The 23,905-nt window shown below is 38.7% G+C and overlaps 1 protein-coding gene across 2 annotated transcripts in view; it reads right to left on the bottom strand.

Annotated features, from left to right (window-relative positions):
* LOC146331006 (receptor-type tyrosine-protein phosphatase gamma-like) overlaps positions 1-23,905 on the bottom strand; it is a 660,966-nt gene that overhangs the window by 57,056 nt on the left and 580,005 nt on the right. For both annotated transcript variants that reach the window (XM_084725921.1, XM_084725912.1), the window contains exons 10-13: positions 23,004-23,112; positions 22,436-22,485; positions 18,352-19,111; positions 7,451-7,604 (exon numbers count right to left, since the gene is read on the bottom strand). In XM_084725921.1, the coding sequence (XP_084582047.1) occupies positions 7,451-7,604; positions 18,352-19,111; positions 22,436-22,485; positions 23,004-23,112 (1,073 nt within the window). The remainder of the gene's footprint in view (positions 1-7,450; positions 7,605-18,351; positions 19,112-22,435; positions 22,486-23,003; positions 23,113-23,905) is intronic.

Here is a 23,905-nt window from a genome sequence, read left to right as displayed (position 1 = left end):
CTCAGGTGCAACAGCTTGATCCAGGATGTTGTGGAGCAGGTCCAGCCTCAGTCCTATTTCGCGTGTTTCATTTTCCTAACCGGACATTATCCAGGAGCAGCCTTACATCCCAGCTGCAGGTTGGTAGAGCATTTGCCCCTGTGTGCGGAGGCTGTGAATCTTTTGCAGTGGCCGGGGGTTTGACTCCTGCCTTCAGCCCTTTGCTGTATGTCATTCCTCCATTCTCTCTCCCCCTTTCCTGTCATATCTTCTACTGAATTAAAGCATAAAAGCCAAAAAAAAAAAAAAGAAAAAGCAACAAAAATCCCAGCTGTAGCAGGCTCTTTTCTGCTCACCTCCTCTCCACCTGGGGCAGTCACCCATGGATCCAGCTGATCCCACTGCATGCTAAAAGATGCTGACTGCATTTGCTGTTCATCTGAGGTTCTGCCGCTCTTTAATTTAATACACACATCTTCATGTTTCAATGCCTATGAGTGTATTTCTGTCACGGATGATGCGTGTTTCAGCTTGACTTGAAACTTGACTTGAGTACCACATAATGTCCCCAAACATAAGTAATTAAGTAAGTAAAGTTTACTTTTTGTGTAGCTCCTTGTGTAGTGCTTTACACTGATAGAATAGTAGACTGACTATTAAAAACCAGTATTAAAAATAGCAAAGACAAAAACAGCACAGGGGTGAATGCTAGAATACACAGCAAAAACAGATAATTGGGGACAGAAACAAAACCAAATAGAAAATACCAAACAGAGTCAAGGAAAAAAGCCAATAAAAAGTAATAAATAAAATGGAACTGTTATTCAGACAGCTTAACAAGAAGCCTGTCTGAATAAAAACGTTTCAGCTGTGTTATAAAGACATCACAGCAGTCTAGGGATCACAGGAGTAAGGTACTAATATCAGGTGAGATCCAACATGACTTCGACAGCATTTACAGTGAATCCTATATTATAGTTTGGATAAACATTCTCTTATGTGCTCCAGGGAAATAAAGATTTATTTGTTTTGTTAAGAAGCTTATATATTCCTCTTTCCCATAGGACCTGAATGCAGCAGGGCAACTGTTTGGGTAGTGAGGGCGGTACCAACTGCTGCTGGAGGACCAATGAGAGCGCAGCGGGGGTGGAGTCTGTGTGGAACACGAGGTTGTGACCTGAGCTTTGCTCTACAATAGGATTAAATACCCCAACACACCCAGAGCACCTGCTGATGGGATGTGTGTGTGTGTGTGTGTGTGTGTGTGTGTGTGTGTGTGTGTGTGTGTGTGTGTGATAGAGATGTACAGTTTCTCAACAGTACATACCAGCGTTCTCAATATTAACTCTGGAAGCAGAACTGGATTTGGTCAGTCTCACTGGAGATGAAAAAATGAAAAATACTCATGAAGAAAAAATAAAATAATAATCCTGTTAAACATTAGTCAGGCACCAAGTTTAATACTATATGATTATTGTGTCAATATTCCATACTATTATGTTCTGTCTTTGTTCACATGCCAACAATGATTTTCTGTGTGTTTCAGATTTTAATAAAGGACTACACTGCTGGATTTATTCTTCCTTCATTGTGAGGACAGACCTCTCCACAACTTGATACTAAAAACAATCAAACAAAATGTCAATCAAACAAGAACTGACTAAAGTGAAAACCTTTTGAGCTACTGATCATAAAACCAGAAAACTGCTGAAATATAGGTTCTTACTTTGGTATGAACTGTTAGAACACAAATACAAGGTAATATTCTGCCGATAAATAATTTACCAATGTAAGTGTAAGACATACTACATCACCCTCCAGGGCAGAAAAATGAAGCCAATGTGACAGTGACAAAAACTGCAGTTCCTTGAATGGCCACTTGACCCCACCTCCAAACAGGGACTGTCCAATCAGAGGTTAGCAACTGTAACTAGGGCTGGTAAGATTTGCCTTTCTCTCCATGTTGAAGGTATGCAGGACACTGAGAAGAATGATACTCAGTGTTTATGAGTCTGGACAGTGGCATATTTTTTTGGTCTCTCAAAAAGGTGAAACACCTGGTGAATGGATTAAACTGTCTTCATCTGCCCTAACATAAACTGTGAACTGTTAACTTTACCTGTTAACTAACACTAGCTTACTAGCTGCAGTAACTTTACCTCCAGACAAAATTGTTAGATACCACTGAATCTGTATTTGTTCTGTGGGGGTTTGAGGAGGTGGATGTGGGCTGATGCAGAATCAAAGTGGGCCAATGATGATGCATCTCTCTCTGGCTTGCTGTCTCAGGTCTAAGATGGGCTAGCTTAGCTCTCATCCCAGCTGTTTTCCTCAATGACGGTCCAGCAGGTCTGGCTGGGTTACTCGTCTTAAGGTCCGCCGCATTAATCGAGTCCCTGTGCTTCCTTTTCCCATGTTAATGAGTGTATTTCTGTCATCTATCATGTAGATATACAGTACCTGCCATACTTCACCATCCGACCAGTGTTTTCTGAGATGTAAGCTAACATTAGCCTCAGTCTGTTGGCATTAATGTTATATCATGTATGAAGCTGTTAGATAATTTTACACAAACACTTCCACAAGATTCTTGTTTTAAAACGTGTCAGATGGAAACATTAAAATGTCAGCTGGAGACTCCGCTGACTCAAATTGAGTTAGCTTTAGCTCACATCAGCCAGCTACACTTATGAAATCTGCTTGTTTGTCATTATTTTAGCTGGCAAAATCCCCCATCATCAGCTTGAAATAAGAAGCTGCTTTTGCTTAACTTCTCTAAGGAATTACAAACCTCGTGTTTCAACAATTTTGATGTTTAATCTGCCTCTGTTATCACTGTAAACTGAATAAATACAGTGTAAGAATGGAAAGTTTGGCAGGCGTAGCAACAGTAACTAAGGAGGGCAGTGCTTAGTGAAGGGTCAATCTCCACAGAGCCCCACATTAAAATGTCCAACTTTCCAGCAGGAATTAACATTTTTATAGCCTGGTACAAAATACAGTTTTGGTCTTTATAGCTTAATTTCTCATTCATGACTGCACAGGGGCTGAATTTCTATATAACTCACCTGTTTAAATTATATTAAGGCTGAAAGTTATGCATAATTAAGGGTGTGGCTGCTTTGACTGATAGTTGGATTCTGTCACAGATGGATGGCCACTAGGTGGCCACATCATTTGGCCTGCCTCAGATCCACCCACGTTTCACCTCTTTGCCCACTTTTGGATTAGCCAGGAGTTAGCCGAGTCAGGCACTGTCCAGAAGCACCACAGTGAGCTTCAAAAAGGCTTTTTACAAGAGCTATGGGTGATGTCACAGAGACTGTTTTATTCAGTCTGGGATATATGCAAGCACACTAGACTGCCAAGTTTGTACATCCAACCAAAAAGCCTGTGTCAAACTATCTGTTTAGTCTGTATCTGTTGCCTCTTGGTCATGTTATCCGACACTTCACCCCTGTGTCCTACCATTGCTACACAGATGATTCTCAATTGTATGTCTCACTCAACCCCGAAAATCACAATAACCTGGAATCTCTGCCCTGCTGCCTCGCTGCCATTAAGGACTGGAGGGCCTCCAATTTTCTGCAACTGAACACAGATGAGACTGAAGTCCTGGTTATTGGTCCAGATCATATCTCTAACACTCACTCCGTACCTTGGTCCACCAGCAACTACTCTGAAACAATCAGGGAGTTGCTTTTGATCAATACCTCAGCTTCAATCAGCACACTAAGAATCTTGTCCAATCTTGTTATTTACAAATCAGAAATATTGCTAAAATTAAATTTGTGCTCACTATTCACTCGCCTAAATGATGCAGCAGTTGCTCGTCTACAGTTGGTTCAGAGCACAGCAGCAAGACTCTTCACAAACACATCACTCCAGGCCTCACAGAACTATACTGGCTCCTTGTCCAGTAAAGAATTCAATTTAAGATCCCACTGATTACTTTCAAGTCCCTTCATGGTCCAGCTCCACCTTACATTTCAGAACTGTTAACCCCTTACGCTGCCCCAAGACCTCTCAGGTCACACACAGATTTTGTTAAAAGAGCCACGGCCCAGGCTAAAAACAAAAGGAGATGATGCTTTTACTGTTTTGGCTCCAACATTATGGAACAAACTCCAGCAGATGAATCAGGACTCCAGTTTAAAAAGTGCAGAGTAGCATTTTTATAAAATTTTATGGAAATGTTTATGTATATTCTATGTATATTTAAATCTTTTTAGAGGGTGAAAAACACATGTGCATCACTCAAACATTAACACTCTTCCAGCAGCATTAAGAGTTAGATTATCAACCCGGGCCCTGGTCCCCACAATCAGACGTTATATAAGAGCAATGTCAGTAATGGATGAGAGAAGTGAAAGCATGCAGCTTTAAAACAACCAGAAACAGTGAAATACACTGCATAGATGAAGGAAAACAGACAGCTGTGATACAGAAGAGGAGTCAGCCAGACCAAGATAGTGACAGACTTGCCTGTTTTACAAAATCTGCTGTTGGAGCACCATAACAGATGAAAACATAATCAGTGACAGCACCCCTTCACACATAGAAAAACCATAAGACAGATGAAAATATGTAACAGGTACTGGTGCACCTGCACACAGATGAGAATATAATCTGTGACGGTGCACTTTTACATTGAGCCATTAGTCTGAAGAAAAAACACAAGTGTGTAGGATGGTTATTAGTAAGATAAATAATAAATAAGTTCTACTTAATTCATATGTGCACTCTCCTTAATACATCCATGGCAACAACTCGTACTTGCTATTGTGTCTTTCTGAAACTTTCTGAAAGAAAACTATTTGTGGAAGCTTTGCTTTTTCTTTCTCGGCTGCCTCTTTCAATTTTCACCTCTGAAATATGCTTTTGTGTTTGTACTCTATAGCTCATTTCTTAGTCACTTGCTGTCTTGACATCACTCCCTAACTTTTCTGTGTTTATTTTCCCTTGCAGTAGTATTGTGTTTATTTTCCCTTGCAGTAGTATTGGACACGTCCATAATTGCAATAAGCCAGAATTCTGCAGGGGTACACTTTATACATTTTTGAACATTAAATTGCCTGTTAATCTTTATTTTAACAGAATTTAAAAACATGACATAGAGGATTATATGCTTATATATGTGAAACTTATTTTGTGTTATTGTAATGTTATTTATTTGGTGAGTGACTTCCCATTTTGTGACACTATGAAGTGTCTTAACTGATGGAACACTATAAAAAACAACCAGGAGGCCAAATACATATGAGTGATTTACTTTGTTCATGCTCTTTTAAGATGAGATGCATGTGGGCCCTGATTGGTCGTGGGTCCTAATGCAGCTGCAATAACTGCATATGTGGTTGTTCTGCTGCTGCACCCTGAGCCAATGCAAAGATTCTCCTTGTGACGTGAATCCTACTGATTAAGTGTCTCCTCCTCTCTGACATATTTCATGTATGATGCCTATATACCGTATAACGGCTGGTTCACCCAACACGCTGGAGCAGTGTGTGACGGCACTGTTGCCGGCTCACACACCCTGTGGTGTCCACACAGGCTGAGTTTCTGCTGTGAGGCAGCTGCTGAAAGTTCTATTTTTCTACATAGAGTTTGCCGAAGAGTTTGAAGAGAATAAACTGCCTGTTTTCTGAATGCAATCAGTGATTTCCCCCTTGATCAGAGAGGGAGGGAGGGATGAATGGATAGAGGGAGAGGAGAAAAGAAAGAAAGAAAAGAAAAAAACACTGCCCTGCACCTGATCTTTGTCTGTGACATACTGCATAGATGTAGACAATGCAACTGTAGTGAGAGGAGTCCTGTTGCTGATATAATATCCACATAACTGGAAATAGATAATTTTAATGTGTTTTTTGCTGAGAACCATATGCATCACATGGAATAATAGGAGAGCCTCAGAATCTGTAGATGAAGCATGGTGAGAGCAGTGCCTGACATGTGAGTCACGCTGCTCAAGCTGATGTGGACGCTCTAACTGGTTAATATGGGCACAGAAATGAAAACCAGCGGGTAACGCCACGCGCTGCTCCAGTGTGTTGTGTGAACAAGCTGTAAAACAGTGTGTTGGTGCTGAAATCCCCTGTACTGTATTCTGTGCTGCTGCAGTATAATAAACTGCACTCTGCTGCTGAACACGAGGCCTTCCTTATTTATCTCAGTGATCAACTGATCTTCCAGTCGTGACATTTAGGTTATTTATGAACATTAGATTTGGTAATTGTGGCCTCTGAGACAATGTATAAAAGAAAAGTATAACTCCTCACTGGTTTTGTTGCCAACCCAAAAAGCTAAATTAATAACTTTCATTTCATAGAAATCTCTTCTGTAGGACATTCACATCATATCTGGACTTGGTTTTGTCTCTGCCTTAAATGGAAATTATTTCTGAAAAGATAAATGTAGTTCATTCCTGGCTGCGATTTGAATACCTAAAAAGCTTATTAACTGAGCTAAATATTATCTGGAAAGCTAGTTCTCTCTCTGTAATAGACCCCCTGGAGGTTTCAGGTAATACACTTTGTATTTTTTATCATTTCATTAAGCTGAACACAACAAAAGATTTGGCATCCTCCGACACCAGCACTCAGAGGACAGATTCACACTAAATGACTCTCAGGATTCCCACCCTGCCACCAAACCGTGCAGGACGTCTACACAACAGGACTGACTCAGCATTAGTGCACATTTCCACCTCCTACAGTCACTGGGTGAGAACAATGTTACAGGAACACGTTCCTCAGTTTATAAGCACCTGCACCCTCATGTCACCACCAACTCAACAATAAAGATTCTCTGTAGAACCCTCTGAGTGGTTTCTACATAAAACCCTTGGAATATAAAAGGGTTCTCAGTAGAAACCTTGGGCATGTTGTGGATAAAACCTAAGGAAAATTAAAGGGGTCAAATAAAAGGGCTCGCAGTAGAGCCCCTGGGTGGGTTCTGGATAAAACCCTTGATATATAAAAAAGGTTCTTGATAGAACCCCCTGCTTGGATTCTGGATAAAACCCATAAAATATAAAAAGGTTCTCAGTAGAGAACTTCAGTAGAGTGCGAGTGACTTCTTGATAAAACCCTTGGAATATAAAAAGGTTCTTGGTAGAATCTCCTGGATGGGTTCTAGATAAACCCTTAGAATATCAAAGCGTTCTTGGTAAGACCCCCTGAGGAAATCTGTTAGTACCAAGAAAGTGAAAAGGTTCTGAGTGGAACCATTACACCATCTGATGGTTCTCTGTAGAACCTCCCATAGGCAGTTCTGGGAGAAACCTTTCTCCACTGGATCTAGTCATAACCCTTTATGTTGGGTTCTAAGTAGAACTCTCTTGAGCCTTTATAAAAGGTTCTATCAAGAACCAAAAAAGGTTCTCCTATGGGGACAAGATAGAGAACCCTTTACGGTTAAAGTCAGCACCTTTATTCCTCAGAGTGCAAGTTGATGGTACTATTGTACTCACCTCCAGTAGACGAGCACAGCCAACAGAACCACGAGGCAGAGGAACGTCAGGGCTGAGACCACCACCAGAGGAACCAGCCACTCCACACGTCCCAGCCCCGTCCCCGCCCCGGGCCTGGCCTGGTGGGTCAGGTTGGTCACAGCACTGGGACGGTCTGGAAGACAAAGAGGGAGAAATGAACGAGGGAAAGAAATGAAGCCCACAGACCACAGGAGGGAGACAGACTGAGGATCTGACTGAGGAGAAGACAGCAAAATCTGATTCTTGCTGAGAAAATCAGGACTGGATTAGACTGAAAGTAATAACGAAGTAACAAGAAAGAAGAAGAGAGAGAAGAAGGCGAGCCGGAATGACCAGGTTAGTGTTAATAGGAGCCTTGATTATACATGATCAATGTTTAGTCTTTATATTTACCTTCATATTACAGGAAAAATACAGGACAGCCTCCACCACTTATCTCTCATCGTAGAACCAATTACATTAAGTCAGAAAGGTTAACATAATCCCTTCTTCTTATCACTGATCAAGACTTAGGATCAACTGAAGCAACATTAAAGGACCTCTGAGTGCAGCATAGTGTGGAAGAGCATTTCTGCCAATGTGATGGAAAAAAAATCATCACATTAGCAGAAATGTGCTTCCATAAAACACCTTTAACATCTGCAAAAACTTGACAATATATGTATCACAAAACTTTGGTACAACTCTTATAAAGTCATTAAACTTAAATGCTATTTTGAAGGAGTTGGAATTTCAGCACAAACCGAGAACCAGCCACACACAGTGTGTGAAGCCACAAGCTGGAGAGTGACACAAGCGTGACAAGACTTCTGACAGCCCTTAAAATATATGAAATTGCAAAGGGCAGCTGTACACATTACAAAATAGAAAATTGCTTTTAGGGTACACCTAAATGTCACCATAATAACAAAATGAAAATGATGTCCCTTCCTCTTTAAAGAAACAGTCTGACATTTTAGTAAATGTCTTTTGACAGCTTTGGAAGGACGGAGCTGGGCTGGCAGTGTCCAGTCCCTACTCCCAACCCTGTCTCCTACACATGATGATTGTATATTACTAAATTATTTTCATAATTACGTTGTGGTCACTACATAATTCCAGTCTGGATTATGTTCACAGACAACATTTCTTTCAAACAATACATTTATATAAAACCAGGAGGTGGTTGAGGTGAGTGGTGCAGAAGTGCTTTGGTTAATGTAAGGATATATCATGCTTTTGGCTTAGTTTAGGCAATAAACACACTTTTGGTAGAGCTAATTATACTATCAGAAAATGTAATTCTGTTTGCATGGCATTTCTCTTGAATTGTGTTTACTGTTGCAATTGTGTACAAACCTAATTTCTAGGAGGCAGGTCTGTAATTCCATACTTAAAGATGCAGATCACCACAAAATCAAAACTACATATTTTCCACCTGGCCAGTGTTATTTATCCATCTATACTGTTTTGTTGTGAGTTGCAGAGTTTTGGAGATGTCATTTATAGAGATGTCTGGCTTCTCTCCAATATAATGGAAGTAAATGGAACTCAGGAGGAACTGAAATTGAAACTGAACTGTCATTTTCTTTCTTCATTTATTCAGCCTGACTGTGTGTATCTATTTTTTGTTTCGTTTTGACCTAACCAATCAGTGTGTTATCTTTGGTGGACTCTGCGGTAGCTTTTCCCGGGGTAGCAGGTCTTTTTAGCAACTTTTTTTCCAAAAACTGACCAAACCTACCACCCTCATGTCCATCCCCTTCATGTTAGTCTAGTCTACCAGACTCATTGATCCTTTATCTGACCGGGGTTTGTGGCCCTGACCACGGCTCTGAAACAGTCTAACTGTGCTGTGTGTTGGTGACTCCATGAAGCCGTCTGTGGTGCTGAAGCTGCAGACACAGTTGTAACTGTACTCTCCTGTTAGTCTCCTCTTGGATCTGTAATAGTCGCTTGGACTCGTTCATGAGTCAGTTCGCTAGTCGTGGATGAAGGAAACAAACCAGGACCATCCCCCCTGTTAAAACTGAACAAATTGCCTGCTGAGTACAACACCAACACAAACTACAGCTACAAGGCTGTGATTGGTCCATTGTCCCTCAAAGCAGCAGAGACAGCAGTGAGCACAGGAAAACTGACAACATCAAATCTTCTAAAAAATGTCCATACATATACTGACTTCACCCGCTGCTGCACTGGAAAAAATGTATTTCAATACTTTTTTTGTGGATTATAACAACTTGAAATTACATTTTGTTTCTTTAAGCTGCTCTTCTTATGCCAATAAACACACGTCAGTTAGGTTTTTCTGAGTACTGTACACCTGACGTCCACATCTATTATTTATTTATTTATTTTTTGTTACTCATAAAGGTCTCATATAAGACATAATTGTATGTTGTGATAAAATGGTGTATTTTGTTATATATAAAATGAAATTGATTAAATTGTGTTCTTTAAGTTGCGGTGAACTTACTGAATGACATTAACAATTCTATTAATTATATCTGAAATAACACACTAAGGTTACTACAAAAAAAAAAATCCTGAAACCACACTATCGGGTTGTTAAAGAAAAATTTGAAAGCAATCAGATTATTAAATACATCTGATTTCATTACACTTAAAAAAATAGAATTCTTTTGATTGATATCGATTGAAGTTTTTTTTAAAGTTGATTCAACAATTTTCTTTTTACAGTGTGTATACTACCATTCAAAAATACAATTCACAAAGGAAATGAGGAGCTTCCTTCATGGTAGAATTCAGCTGAAGTGTTCCAAAATTTGGCATCTGTTGGAACATGTCTCATTTTATTTCCTGTTCATGTTCATGTTTCTGTCCGCTTGTGGGTTAAGCTAGGCTAAACGCATCCTGAACATCCACATCTTTTCCAGATTTCATTATTATATTTTGTGATCAAATAATGCATTATGTTAAGTCAGGCTCATGTTAAGTCATTCTAACATTAACAATTATATTAATTATATTTTTAATAACACACTAAGTTTACCTTCCTAGAAACATGCTATGAGGTTGTTAAAGAGCTGTATTTTACTTTTGGGTGCAACAAATAATTGAACTTGAAAGCCGGAAACTTTTAAGTTGACTTCCCTTAAATTTTAGTTGCATTAATGCAAACTGTAGATTTGATCAGATAATCAAATTATAAGCATGTGCATCTGACTTAAAGCAATTATGTTCACGTCACTTGTTCATTTGATTTGAAAAATGTAATTCCTTTGTTACCAATTGCAGTAATTTTTTAAAGTTGATCCAACAATTCTCTTTTTTCAACGTATATTACTGTTCAACAAAACAATTCACAAAGGAAATGAGGAGCTAACAGCTGGGAAAAAAATCAAAGAAATTGTAGATGTTGCTGAGACAGGTCCTGAAAAGTCTGAAAATTTTGTAAAAAACATAACTTTGACATCAGCAGAAGCATTCCTCAGTTTGACTGACATCTGTTGGAACACGTCTCATTCATTTCCTGTTCATGTTCATGTTGCTGTCCAGTATTAGAGTTTGTATAGAGTGTGGAATTGGGACACAGCTTATTCTCTAAGCTCAGCCAAACACATCCCGGACCTGCTGTATCTCTGAGCGAGATGATAAAACGCATCAATATCTCCTGCTGGGTAAGACAGCAAACAAGCAAATTTGTTCCTTTAACTTCATCTGACTGAAACACTGCAGAATACAAACCATTAAATAAATGAAAATGAATACAGATCAGCACTGGCCAGTCCCCAGCTGACTGTGTCCCTGCACTGAGATCTGACATCTGCACACTTACTGAGCGAGAGCAGCCAGATAACTGTATCAAAACACACACACACACACACACACACACACACACACACACACACACACACACAACTCTGGATAATTTGAGCCATTTGTTAAATCCAATTCGATTTTCTCTCCCTTAATCACTACCAACACCACCACCACCACCTACCCAGTTCAGCTGCTGCAGCCGTGACGTTGCTGGAGCTGATGCCGGCCCCCATGGCCTTCAGTCTGCAGCCTCGCCTGGAGCCGAATGCTACATCAGGCTGGGCCCCTGCACTGCACCACAGCTGGCTCGCATCACCACTAACTCTGCATCTCCTTCTCCTTTACATCCTCACACACAAACACACACACACTCGGAGAGTCGGAGTATAAACAGAGAGAGCCAGAGATGCTGCCCGCCTCTGTCCCCTTCTCTTTTCCTTCTGCTTTTCTCTTACGACTACGGCCGTCTGCCCAAAATAAATAAATAAATAAATAAATAAACCCTCGCCAGCAGCACGCAAACACAACACACAGTCACACACAAACATCCAGGGCCGGTCAGTAATGTGTAGTGAGATGCATACAGTACAGGCACTAACACAGTGAACACACACCATACACACACATGTAACTATAAATGGAGCAGAGGCTTTTTTTTCCCTTCCCTGCAGCTGAGTCTAGCCTGCGAGCCTCATCTCCTCTCACCATGTCTGAAAGTAGGCCAGCACTCAGATCAGAGCAAGAAGAGAGGGAGAGGGAGAGAGGAGAGGAGGGGGGGCAGAGGGAGGATGATGAGGGGGCTGCTGGAGGAGGGACAGTGAGGGAGGGGGCAGTCAGTCAGTCAGTCACTTCCACGGGTGGCTCAATCAGGGTCCCCACTGTGTGGCCCCAATAAAACTGCACGTCTTCTGCCTTGACTTTCCACCAACATACCACACCACTGCTTCAACACTACTAAAACCATATAAACACTGTAAAAATCAAACTGCAATTTAGTAAAATCAGAAATTCTCTCAGAAACTGAATTTACAGAACACTTCAGATCTTAGAAACATGAATTAATATAACCTGATGTATTTTGACTTGAAATGATGAGTTGAATGAATTTACTGTATCAAGTTCTACCAACTAAAAAAGATCTAAGGAAACACAATCAGCATATTAGCAGACTTCCTAACATAAATTGTTTGACAGTCACAGCTACGATTGTTACATCTTTGTTTGTCTTGTTACGTCATTTTCATCGTCACATAATTTTCACCTCTTTTTTCATATCACATCATTCCTATCTTTTTTCTTGTTCTGTCTTGTTACATCTTATTACCCTAGTTTTGTCCTATCATGTAATTTTTATCTGTTCCGTCTTTTTCATCTTGTTACATGGTTTTCATCTTTTAACATCTCTTTTTTTATCTTCTTATGTCTTTTTCATCTTGTAATATATTGGCACGTCTTATTGCGTCTTTTTTGTTTTTTTATGTCTTGTTTGTCTTCTTATGTCATTTTCATCTTTTTTGTCTTGTCTATGTTGTTTTCATTGTGTTACATCTGTCATGTATGATCTGCATTGATGGACACACTAAGGAATCTTCTTTTCTGCGTGTTACTGCTCCGTCCATCTGGGAAGGTGATGTGCAGTGATACAAAATAAAAATCAGTAATTACTAATTCTCCTCAAATGCATTACAACTAAAGTAATAAGAGTAAATAAACATAGTCAGAGAAATAAATACCTGTAAAATCTACCTAAGTACACTAACAAAGTATTTGTACTTAGTTACTTCTTTCCTTGCATGTATCTAATACACAATAGACAAGTCATGACAGCTTGTTCTCACTATAATGAAAACAGTGAACCATGATGAAGGTCACTATTAAATTCTGCTTCAACTCATCATTTCAAGTCAAAATACTTATATTTTATGTTAAATTAACTTGAATAAATAAAGTTGTATATTTAATTTAAGTTAATGAGAAAAGGTTAGTTGATTTAGTTGGTTCTACTAAATTCCTGTGTGAGTTTTTACAGTGTATAGACTGGGTGTTTCAGACTGGTATTGTTTAGATGGTGTATTATCAGTGCTGAAAAGCAACTAAGTAGATTAATTACATATAATTTTGAGGTATTTCTGTTTTACTTGAGTAATTCTATTATACTTTGTGGTGTCATGTTATGTTGCAGAGTCTGATAAATTATATCAAAATGTAAGTCAATAAAACATGATATATTATTATAGGAAACCAGCTGCAACATAAAAGGGATCAACACATTAATGTACCACTAATTATAAGCAAGTAATATAATACATATGGTTATAAAATGGGCTGTTATGAGTACTTTAGTATATTATATTTAGTATACGCTCAGTATAATTAAATGTTAATACTTTTGTACTTTTACTTAAGTAAGATTTTGAATGTAGAACTTTTACTGATTAAACTGTGGTATTACTATTTACTACTTCTTCCACCACTCTGTATTATATTATTGAAATATTATTACAGTTGGACTGATGTCATCAGCATTTTAATGTTGTTTGTAGATGTAGTTTGATCTAGCATTGACTTTATAAGATTATAATTACATGTTACAAGTAAAACCTAGAGAGTAAGACCTAAGTACTATACCATAAATATAACCATCTGTTATAATTGTATGAGGCCCTGTGCTACTTCCTGCTTTATTTGCCTGCATAGTTTTCAGTACATGTGGTAAAACAGAAGTTACAGGTGCACATGGTTTAGATCATTTACATTAAAAATGGGGCTCCGTTTAAACTGTCTGCTATTCTGACTGCTAATGTTGCTAATCTTGTTGCACTCTGGTGTATGTTACAGCAGGCTCTAGCTGATTCACCATGTCTCATGAGCTATGATAATAAAAAATGTGGTAACACTTCAATTTTCAGATCCCATAATTTCATGGTAAGCAAGTGGCAGTTACCAAATAATATATCTGAAACATCTTAGAAATTACCCATAAATTACCCACAAATTACATGGTTAATTATGTAATGATTAGCATGTCCATTTTTTGTGTAGTTGGTGGTAATTACAAAGCAACATATTTGAAATTTCTTTGAATTTACCTGCAAATTACCCCCAAATTTCATCGTAAGTATGTGACAATTCACAAGTGTTGTTTTCATGCATGTAGGTGGTAATTACCATTTCATATTTCTTTGAAATTAAGTGCAAATTTACCCAAAACTTCATGGTAAATATGTGATAATTAGCAGATATCAGAACTGAAATTTCTTCAAAATTATCACCAAATTTATTGAAAACTACCCTGACATTATATAATAAATATATTCTGGTAATTTCTTAATTTCTTTAAATATATTTCCAGGAAAGTAATGCAAAATTGACCAGCCATACAAATGTTTTACACCCAAGTCTGCCTATAAGTATCAAGTAATTCTTTGAAATATCTTAGAAATTACAACCAAATTAATTTTATAATCAGTAATGCAGTTATTTCAAATATTCAGTTATCACATTCTTACCAGGAAATAATTTGTGGGGAAATTCAGAAATATTTCAAATATATTATTTTGTAATTACTGCCTATTTACCATGAAGTTATGGGACCAGGAAATGTAGAATTTCCATTTGAAAACTGGTCACCATTCACTTCCATCATTTGGGAGATTCTGCAGCACTGTTTTCCTGTGAAACTCTGCAGTGTTTTTGGACTAAAAACCTAAACCTGACCTTCAATTGACATAAGGATGAATAGATAATGACTGAATTTTCATTTTAGGTGAACTATCCCTTTATGGAAAACTGGATTAAGCAAATGTTGCAAAACGACATTGATGCAAAGCTAACCTGCTAGCCTCTTTGCTAACAGATTAGCTGACTCCTCTTAGCCTACGGCTCCTTGTTTTGGAGCAAAGATAACTGATTAAGTTAAAGTGTGTTGGATCAACATGATGTGGCCTATAAACAATAAGATTCACACAGCAGGCCTGAATACATTATTTCAATAAACTCTTTTTATGAGTTGTATTTAGTTATTACACACACTCACAAGATAAACGTCCAGAAAGTTGATGTACAAAATGGAGCCAGACACATTTAGGATTAGCTAAAGTGTCTGTGGCTTGAAAATTGGGATTTGTAGTTGCTTGTAGCTTATAGGCTAAAGATTGATGTTATCTAAAGTACTGAAAGCATGCACTCAGCATAAAAAACACTTCCCACAACAGAATACAGTTACCACTTTCCCAAAGTTGTGCTACAACTTCTAGGTTTTTGCCCTTGAGTCCCTCACACTCAAACAGAATAAAATTTGCCAAATGTGCTTTGACAAAGAGATTGAGAAAGCCATTTCCGGGGAATATCAGAAGATTGCTTTTGTTCATAATAATGTCTGGTCTTGCGCTTAGACTGTTTCAAAGCACTTGAAATTGAATTGATGTCCCATGGTGTTAGCTTGGCTAATGCAGTGCCCTGCTGAAAGTCTTGGCTGGAGGGGGGGAGGAGGAGGAGGAGGGGTGGAAGCATTAGGTCGTCTCTCAGCTCCTGCTGGAACTCCGTTAACACTTTACTTTACTCGACATCACTGCAATTCATCTACTCTAAATCACTGCAATTCATCACCACTTATTACATTAAGACCTTTAGATGTATAGGCCTTTGTGCAAGAGCCCAGTTCCACTTCTTACCCTGCATACTACACACTCAGCCCTCTGCTATCCAACTCAGCAACCTCTAAAGGGACAGTTCAACTCTAAAATACATCATATTCGTCTTACATTTCCTCTAACCTGTAGCTCTGTTTATCTATCTTGATAGTTTTGGTGTGAGTTGCAGAGTTTTGGAGATGTCTGCCCTCTCTCTAATATAATGGAACTAGACGGCACTCAGCTTCTGGTGCCCGAAGCACCAAAAAATACATTTGACAGATTCAAAACTAGTGTCTTGTTCCAAAAATCATGACCTAGTTACTATATCACCCCACAGAGGGAAGCGTGCATCTAGTCATGGACAAGAGGCTCATTCTTGTGACAACACAGGATGTAAATATCCTCCTCAGCTGGAGTTTGCCTATTTCTTTTTTTTTTTTTTTTGTGGACAAATTTCCAAACCCATTAAATTCTTTGGAAAAGTACACCTGGAGGAACAACATATCAAGTCATCAAAGTGTTGTTCCTTTGGCTTGGGCATCGCTTTAATACCCTGTGTTTACTTAATCTTTTCTCGCGGCTTTAATGAAAGAGAGTAGAAGATTACATTTGGACTCACTGAGGCTATCATTTACTATGTGCCATACACATTGCCAGAACCAGCTGATGGATTAGATTTTCTTCACATCTCTCTTTATCTTAATCTAAAAAGAAACAGCATACGCATTGATCTCACACCTCAAGGGAATGTGAGAATGAACTTGTGATTAAAGCAGCCATTCTTCTACATCTTCCTGTTACTTTGCACTGGAATAAGTTGGCCGCAATAGTGAAATTTGAACATTATGAAAAAAAGAGTTAGAGAGAGTCAGTGCTATTAATACTGAGATACAGGGATAATGATCTAATTTCTATTTTCAGAGTGAAATAATTTCCAATTCTACTGTAATGAGGGCAACATATCTGAAATGGTTTATTGACATATTGGAAATGCAATAATTAAATAAAAGGTGTTTTTGACATGTAGAAATGTCATTTCCTCTAGCAAAAACTAAATCACTACCAGTTAGCCCCGCTGATTAAATGTTAAGTGGTGGCAAAAGTCCACACATTCTGTGAAAGAAGAAGAAGAAGAAGAAGAAGAAGAAGAAGAAGAAGAAGAAGAAGAAGAAGAAGAAGAAGAAGAACAGGTACTTGTGTAAAGAAAGACTGGTAAAAGTATAAGTACCAGTTTAACTCCAGTCAAAGTACAGGCCATTTCTACTGAGTGCTTCTGTGCAAACACCTTGTCTCTGTGGTTGAGTCTCCCTCTCTGTCTGCTTCGTCTTGTTTAGTCTTTTACATAATTTCATTTACATCAATTCATTTTTGTCTTGTTATGCCTGTAACATTTTTTTCTTGCTTTTGCCTGGATGCGTCCATTATGTCTTTTATCTTTTATTTTGTTTTTCTCTTGTTATGTCTTTTGCACTTGTTACATGATGTGATAGGTGCTGAGCAGAGAGATACTCCTGTTAATTTACACAAAACTAGGTCTATTTCGAACTATAGTGCCCATTTTGGATATGTAGTGTATAGTAGGTGATTTTGGATGCTGCGTATATATTTAGGGATCTCAAAAACAGGGAGGATTTCTAAACCAGAGTCTTGGTTTCTGGTTGACTTTTAAAGATTGAAAATAACAAAATAATAAGTATTTTTTGATGCCTACAGATGACCTCTAACTGACACTTATTAGTTGGAAAACTCAGTGGGACCACAGTATTTAGCCTTACCTGTGACAAGACTACACAGAATATTAATGTTTTACAAAGGTTTTTCTTGTTTCTCTTGTTGTGTCTTTTATGTAGTTTTTGTCTTGTTGCATCTTGTTTTTGTATTGTTATGTCTTTTTACATCATTTTGTCATTTATCTGTGTTACATCATTTCATAATTATGTCTTTTACATCATTTCCATCTCATTATGTCCTGCTATGTTGTTTTCACCTTGTTACATCTTTTTGCGTTGTTGCCTGTTTTAAAAATGTCAGGAGTATAAAGTACAGATATTTGTGTTAAAATGTGGGGAGTGAAAGTAAAAAGTTCTCAGAAAAATAAATATGAAAGTAAAATACAGATACCTGAAAAATCTACTTCAGGTGGGCAACAAAATATGAGTATTTAAGTACCTTCTGCCTCTGCTTGCCATACTTCTAAAGATTTCCCAAGTGGTCAGAGTGGACTTTATCCTGTTTTTCTATTTCACACGGATACACGGATTCCTTACACAGATCATGGACATTTGGAGAAAAAAAGAAAACTTGACTGATGGAGCTTTCACCAAAGGTGTTGTACCATTTTTGTACATTTTTCTACTTTTCTTTAGAACATGAGAGAGACAGTTGATTCTGTTCTGAAAATTCACTCCACTCCACCTCTCTTGTTCTACAAAGTTTGAAATTGATTTTTTTCATGAGGCTTTAGTACACTGGCTGACTCACCAGTATGGATGGAGAAAGGCCAGTGTTTCTTGTCCGCCCCTGTTCTGGGTCTGAGTGTTGCTGCTGGGCTCTTGGGGGCAGGAAATGCTGCTGTGTCATTGGTTGCATCTGTGGTGGTAGCAGGTGGATTATTGGTATACTCCAGTTGGTCTTCTACATCAGGCGGCGCACTCATTGGATCTGGCTCAGTCTGTTTTTTCTCCTTCGCAGTGGCGTCTGGCGTCTCACTGGGTGGCTCATTCACCGCTGTGCTATTGTCCTTCCTCCTCGCCCCGCCAGCACCTCCTGACCTCTTCCTCCCTTTCTTCTCGTCTTTCTCTTCTTCTTCCTCCTCTTCCTCTTTCTCCTCTCCTTCCCTCTCTCCTTCCTCTCCTTGACCCTTGCCATTCTCTCTGTCCTCACCTCCAGCCTCGCTGTTATCTTTGGCGGTGGCTGTCGTGACAGCAGAGGCAGAGGTGGTGGCGTCTTTGGCGGGCTCGGTGGGTTCGGTGGTCTGCCGTGTGGAGGTGGGATTGTGGGTTGGTGCTCTGCTTGGCCAAACAGAGCTGGGGAAGGAGGAGATGACGCCGCCACTGAAGCCCAGACCAGCCAGTAAAGTGCTGGTCACCACAGATGCCACGGTCGCTTGACTACCGCTGGAGGACGGGCCAATGCCAGTCGCCATGGAGACAAAGGAGAAGGGGATGCCCGAGGAGGTCCAAGTAGATGAGCCAGAAGAGATGGGTGCCATGTCGGCTGAAGAGGCTGGAGACACTGTCGGCTGAGAGAGAAACAATTTACTGATTAGAATTTGAAATAAAAGGAAGTTTTTCCTCACTTCTGTTGCCTCAGTGCTTGCTCATGATAACAATGCTTTGCTCTGTAAATAATATTATAATATTATATATTATATATATAAGAGTACAGTCTAGATCTGCTCTATATGAAAAGTGCCCTGAGATAACTTCTGTTACGATTTGGTTCCTCATAAATAAAATTGAGTTAACTTGAAATCATTTGTTGTTTATCCTACTGAGTTAACTTTTACATTATTGACCCCTGAGTTGCATGTAATTTCTACAAAACTATAACAAAAGATTGCGTAGCTGATGTCTTGAGGTAGTGTGGGATTATGGAAGTTGTTGCCTTCATTGTTAAACAACCCCTTAGCAGATAAAAATCTATCTGAAAAATCATGTTCGTGGATGAGGTCAATTTAAAATTTAACATTTAGTCACGCTCACTGACTCTCTGACATATCCTGTGTTTCCATGAAAGTTACAGCCAGAACAAGGTATTGCTTGAACATGGTTAGAAACATTTGAAATAATGTAAGCCCACATCTCAACAAAACGTCATTTTTTGCACATTTTAAATTTACCTTTAAAGGTTAAGTTTGGATCCAGGGACAGATGGACTTACCAATAGGCAAAGGTTGGCAATTGCCCCAGGCCCCAAGCTACCAAGGGCACCAAATTTTTATATTTTTCCTCCTCTTTCCATAAGTCCAAACATTAAAATGGCCTCAGAATGAATAATTGTCTCCTAAGTGTCTCAGTCCCCACACCAACTAACTGACTAATCCATGATCATATAGTGTATCTGCGAACATGATTCAGGAAGATAGTAGCCTTGCCTCAACGTGGTGCACAACTGTTAACAAATGAAGCAAAGCTACCTGTGCTGAAAAAAATGAGCAAGCAGAAGGACACTGCTGGTATCTGGCAGGAGATACAGAAGTATCCACTACTGTACCACCAGACTACAGGCTGTGAAAGACCTCCATTCACACTCCACTATTTACAAATGTTTATTTTTCTGATATATTCAAGGACTGAAAAAGGAGGAGAGCAAAGGATATGGAGGGCCCTATGCCTATGTTTGCTTGAGGCCCCTAAATGACTAAATCCATCCCTGGATTGAGGTCAGGGAGACCACTGAGTACTGGCCTGGGCCATTATTAGCTCCAGCATTCAGCATTTCACAATTATTGAAATCATTATTTTTAAATTCCAATTTCATATAAAATAGTCATAGTTAAATAATAATAGATAAAGAGGGATACTTTCACATTTATAATAACCCATTCTAATTTATTAGTTGATTTATATTAACACAGTAGAGTAAATATTTACTAAAGTTATCAAGTAACTGTGGAGGAGTAAAAAGTATTAAGTTTGCCTCCAAAATGTTGTGGAGTATAAAATATAAAGTAGTATTAAAGTAAAAGTTTCTCAAGTACAGTACTTGAGTAAATGTATGTAGATACAGTCCACCATTTAAAGTTTTGACTTTTTAGATTTTCATTTTTACGGCAAATGAGTATCTGTAATATTGGTCTCTTTGATTTAGGTCCTGAGCAAACCATACGAGTCAAGATCCTGCAAGATGGACCAGAAATAAATCTAAGGGTTCACAAAATGAGTAAAGGTATAAGAAAGAAAATTAAATATTTGTTACAGACAGTTTTGTTTACTTTCTCTGACTTTTTTAAAGTTTTGTGTTCATCTTGTGAAATACTGGACTGTTTGACCTTTTTAGTGACCTATAAAACTACAAACTATCTGAGGAGGAAAACTCATTCTGGTGGAACGGCTCGAAATTCATGTGAAAATGGGCAGGTTTGAACATTTCTCCCGAGTTCTCTTCTTTCATTCTTCACACTTCCATCACGTTTCGTATGTGCAAGTGCGACACCATGAATGCCTTTGAGGAGAGACTGTCCGAAAACGTGCATCAGCATCCCTACTGTATCCGAACCGTTATGACAACAGGTTTTTCGAGTGGAAATTATATTAAGCACTGTTGCTTTTGGATGTGGACATACAACATGTCAAACAAACTAGTTCCTTTCAAGCATCATGAGTCTTCAAAGGATCAAATATAATCCCTTAATTTCAAACCTTCAAACCAGTTTAGAATTTAAAGATTAATTTGAAATGTGCATGAAGTAAGAGATAAAACAAATTTGATTACTGACAGACCAAGACTTATGAACAGTTGTATGAAGTGTTTCTTTGGACCAAACTGAAGCCTTAAAGGGATAGTTCACCTAAAAACTAAAATTAGGTCATTATGTACACATTCATTGGAAGTGAATGGTGACCAGTTTTCAAACAGAAAAAAAACAGGAAAAAAAAAACATAAAATGTCTCCATACTACTCATCTAGTGCAATCCTCCTCCTAAAGTCCTGACATGCTGTTTGCACACCGTCACACCACACACCACACACACCCAGTTCAGACGGTGTGCATGTGTACATGAATGTGACTCCAAGCTAAAGATCTACAGTGAAGATTCAGACTAAAAACATTGTGAAAATAACATTTTTTTTAGTCAGCTTGGCATTTTGGGGCTTTAGGAGACTTGGATTACAGCAACCAGTATTTTTATTCCGTTGTTTTTTTTACATTTGAAAACTGCTGACCGTTCACTTCCATTGTTTGGGAGATTCTGCAACATTGTTCAGCAGTGTTTTGTGGACTAAACAATAAAAGCTGACCTTCAATTAGCATGAGGATGAATTCTGATTCTGATTGTGGTTGAGCTATCCCTTTAATGTGTCATAGGTCATGACAAAATTTTCATTCATTTAATAAAATTTTTTAGATTTACATTAAATAACCAACTTTGACCTGAAATCCAACATGTTGCTCTATGTGCTGCTGACCTTCATTGTTTATGTACAGCAGTATTATCACATAACTGTAGGTCTATTTTTGTAGCCTTTTGCCAAAGTAATGGAAGATTAGAACTCAAAATTCAGCTAAATAAAAGACCTAAAATTTATTTTAAGTTGTGCGTGCTGAGATTTCGATTAAGTTATGATTCCCACAAGTTGTTACATTTGATGATTTGATGTTTGTGCCATAGGGTCATTAAAGTACAAAAGGATTTCTACATTAAAACACACCGCAGTTTCTTTTTTATTTCAGAATTAAAATCCTGTCATCCCGTCACATGTGAACTACTACTTTCTAACCTTGGTCTTTATTCCCTCTGAGACAGTCCTGTCCACGCAGGGAAGATTGATGCAGATACAGACACTGCTCTCTGCTGGATAAAGAGTGAAAGGACAAGTGATTCACCTCTGCTTCTCTTACCATTCCAGTTTTCACGATCCTCGTCCCCTCAAAGATCCTGGTGGTGTTTGCTGAAACACAGCAAAGAAAAAAAAAAGCGATAATCCACAGTTAAACACAGAGGAGACAACCAGGCAACACTTCACTTGAAGGGGTCCCTATAAGACATCCATGAGTGTATTGTAAGCACAACATGACAGAGTGTATATGCAGCGTGCTGAATACTTAATGGGGCAGACAATAAACTGAAAGCATCTCAGTGCATTTCAGCTCCTTGCTGTTAGTTTCTCTCTTCCCTTCCCTCAGTTATTTTTGCTTTTTCCTGCAGCTGTTGATATGAGCTCACATTTACAATCTGAAGATGAAAGATTTGATATTGTGATCAAAGGAATCCAAACCGTTGGATGATACTGTTTGTACAAATGTAAGACAATATGTTCTGTATGTTGAGGGAGGCCTGTGTACATGAAGGAGACGGGTACTGATGCTCACTCTGACATTTATGATGACATGAGTGATCATGTGGCAGCAATTCATGAGCACTTGAGTTCTAAGTGTGTGTGTGTGTGTATGTGTGTGTGTGTGTTACCTCTGAAGAGCATGCTCTGGCTGAAGTCACTGCGCATGTCATTCATGCAGACGGCCTGGACTCGAAACAGGTAGAGCACATCAGGGGAGACGGGAGAGATGACGGCCTCCTGGACAACAAAACACACACAACAAACACACAAACACAGTCAGTCAGGTCCTTTTGGTTTGTATCATTTGTCATGCTGATTTAGCTACAGGTCAGTGAGTCTGGAGATGTGACATTAAAGGTGACCTTTAGTATTATGTTACAAGGGGGTGCACAGACTAAAACTGTAGTTCCCAAACTGGGTGGGTGCAGAAGACCAGGGGCGACACAAAGAGTGAAACAAATTTGAATGAATATGATTGATGAAGGGGAAATGAGTTTGCTGATTCTATCTTGCAGACCTTTATTTCACAAAAATATAATGTTTAATTCTTTTTTATCAGTTTCACTCCCAATTATTGTTAATGAGTGATTAAAAATTTTGGGGTCAGGGGGCTCAAAAAGGGGGGCATGCCAGAACTACTGGGCTAAGACAAGAAGCTTTCAAATAATGTTTTTTAGTCTAGGGGGAAAAAATCTCCTAATTAGCAACCTTAAAAACAATATCTGTCTTTGTTGCCTCTCATGTGTTTTGCTAACCTCCCCAGTTAGCAAAGACACTCATTGTCTTGCTGTTAAAAGTTTGCTCCACTTTATTTGAAATGAGCTTAATTTGAACTTCATTTATTAATAAAAATACCCTTGTTTACGTATTCATCTCAGTTTTCCCTTCTTCCTTTTACCTGGTTACTTTTAGTTATTGTTTAACTCCTCATCCTCGAGCCCAAACTTTGGAGTTGTAACACTTGGGGGCTTGTAAACTTGACAGAGACAGAGGGGAAAATAATTGGTCACCTGAACAACAAGAGGAGGGA

The sequence above is a fragment of the Lutjanus erythropterus genome, chromosome 2, assembly GCF_056507025.1.
Source record: "Lutjanus erythropterus isolate fLutEry1 chromosome 2, fLutEry1.hap2, whole genome shotgun sequence".
In the NCBI taxonomy this organism is placed as follows: Eukaryota; Metazoa; Chordata; class Actinopteri; order Lutjaniformes; family Lutjanidae; genus Lutjanus; species Lutjanus erythropterus.
This window is presented reverse-complemented; position numbering and strand designations above follow the sequence as displayed.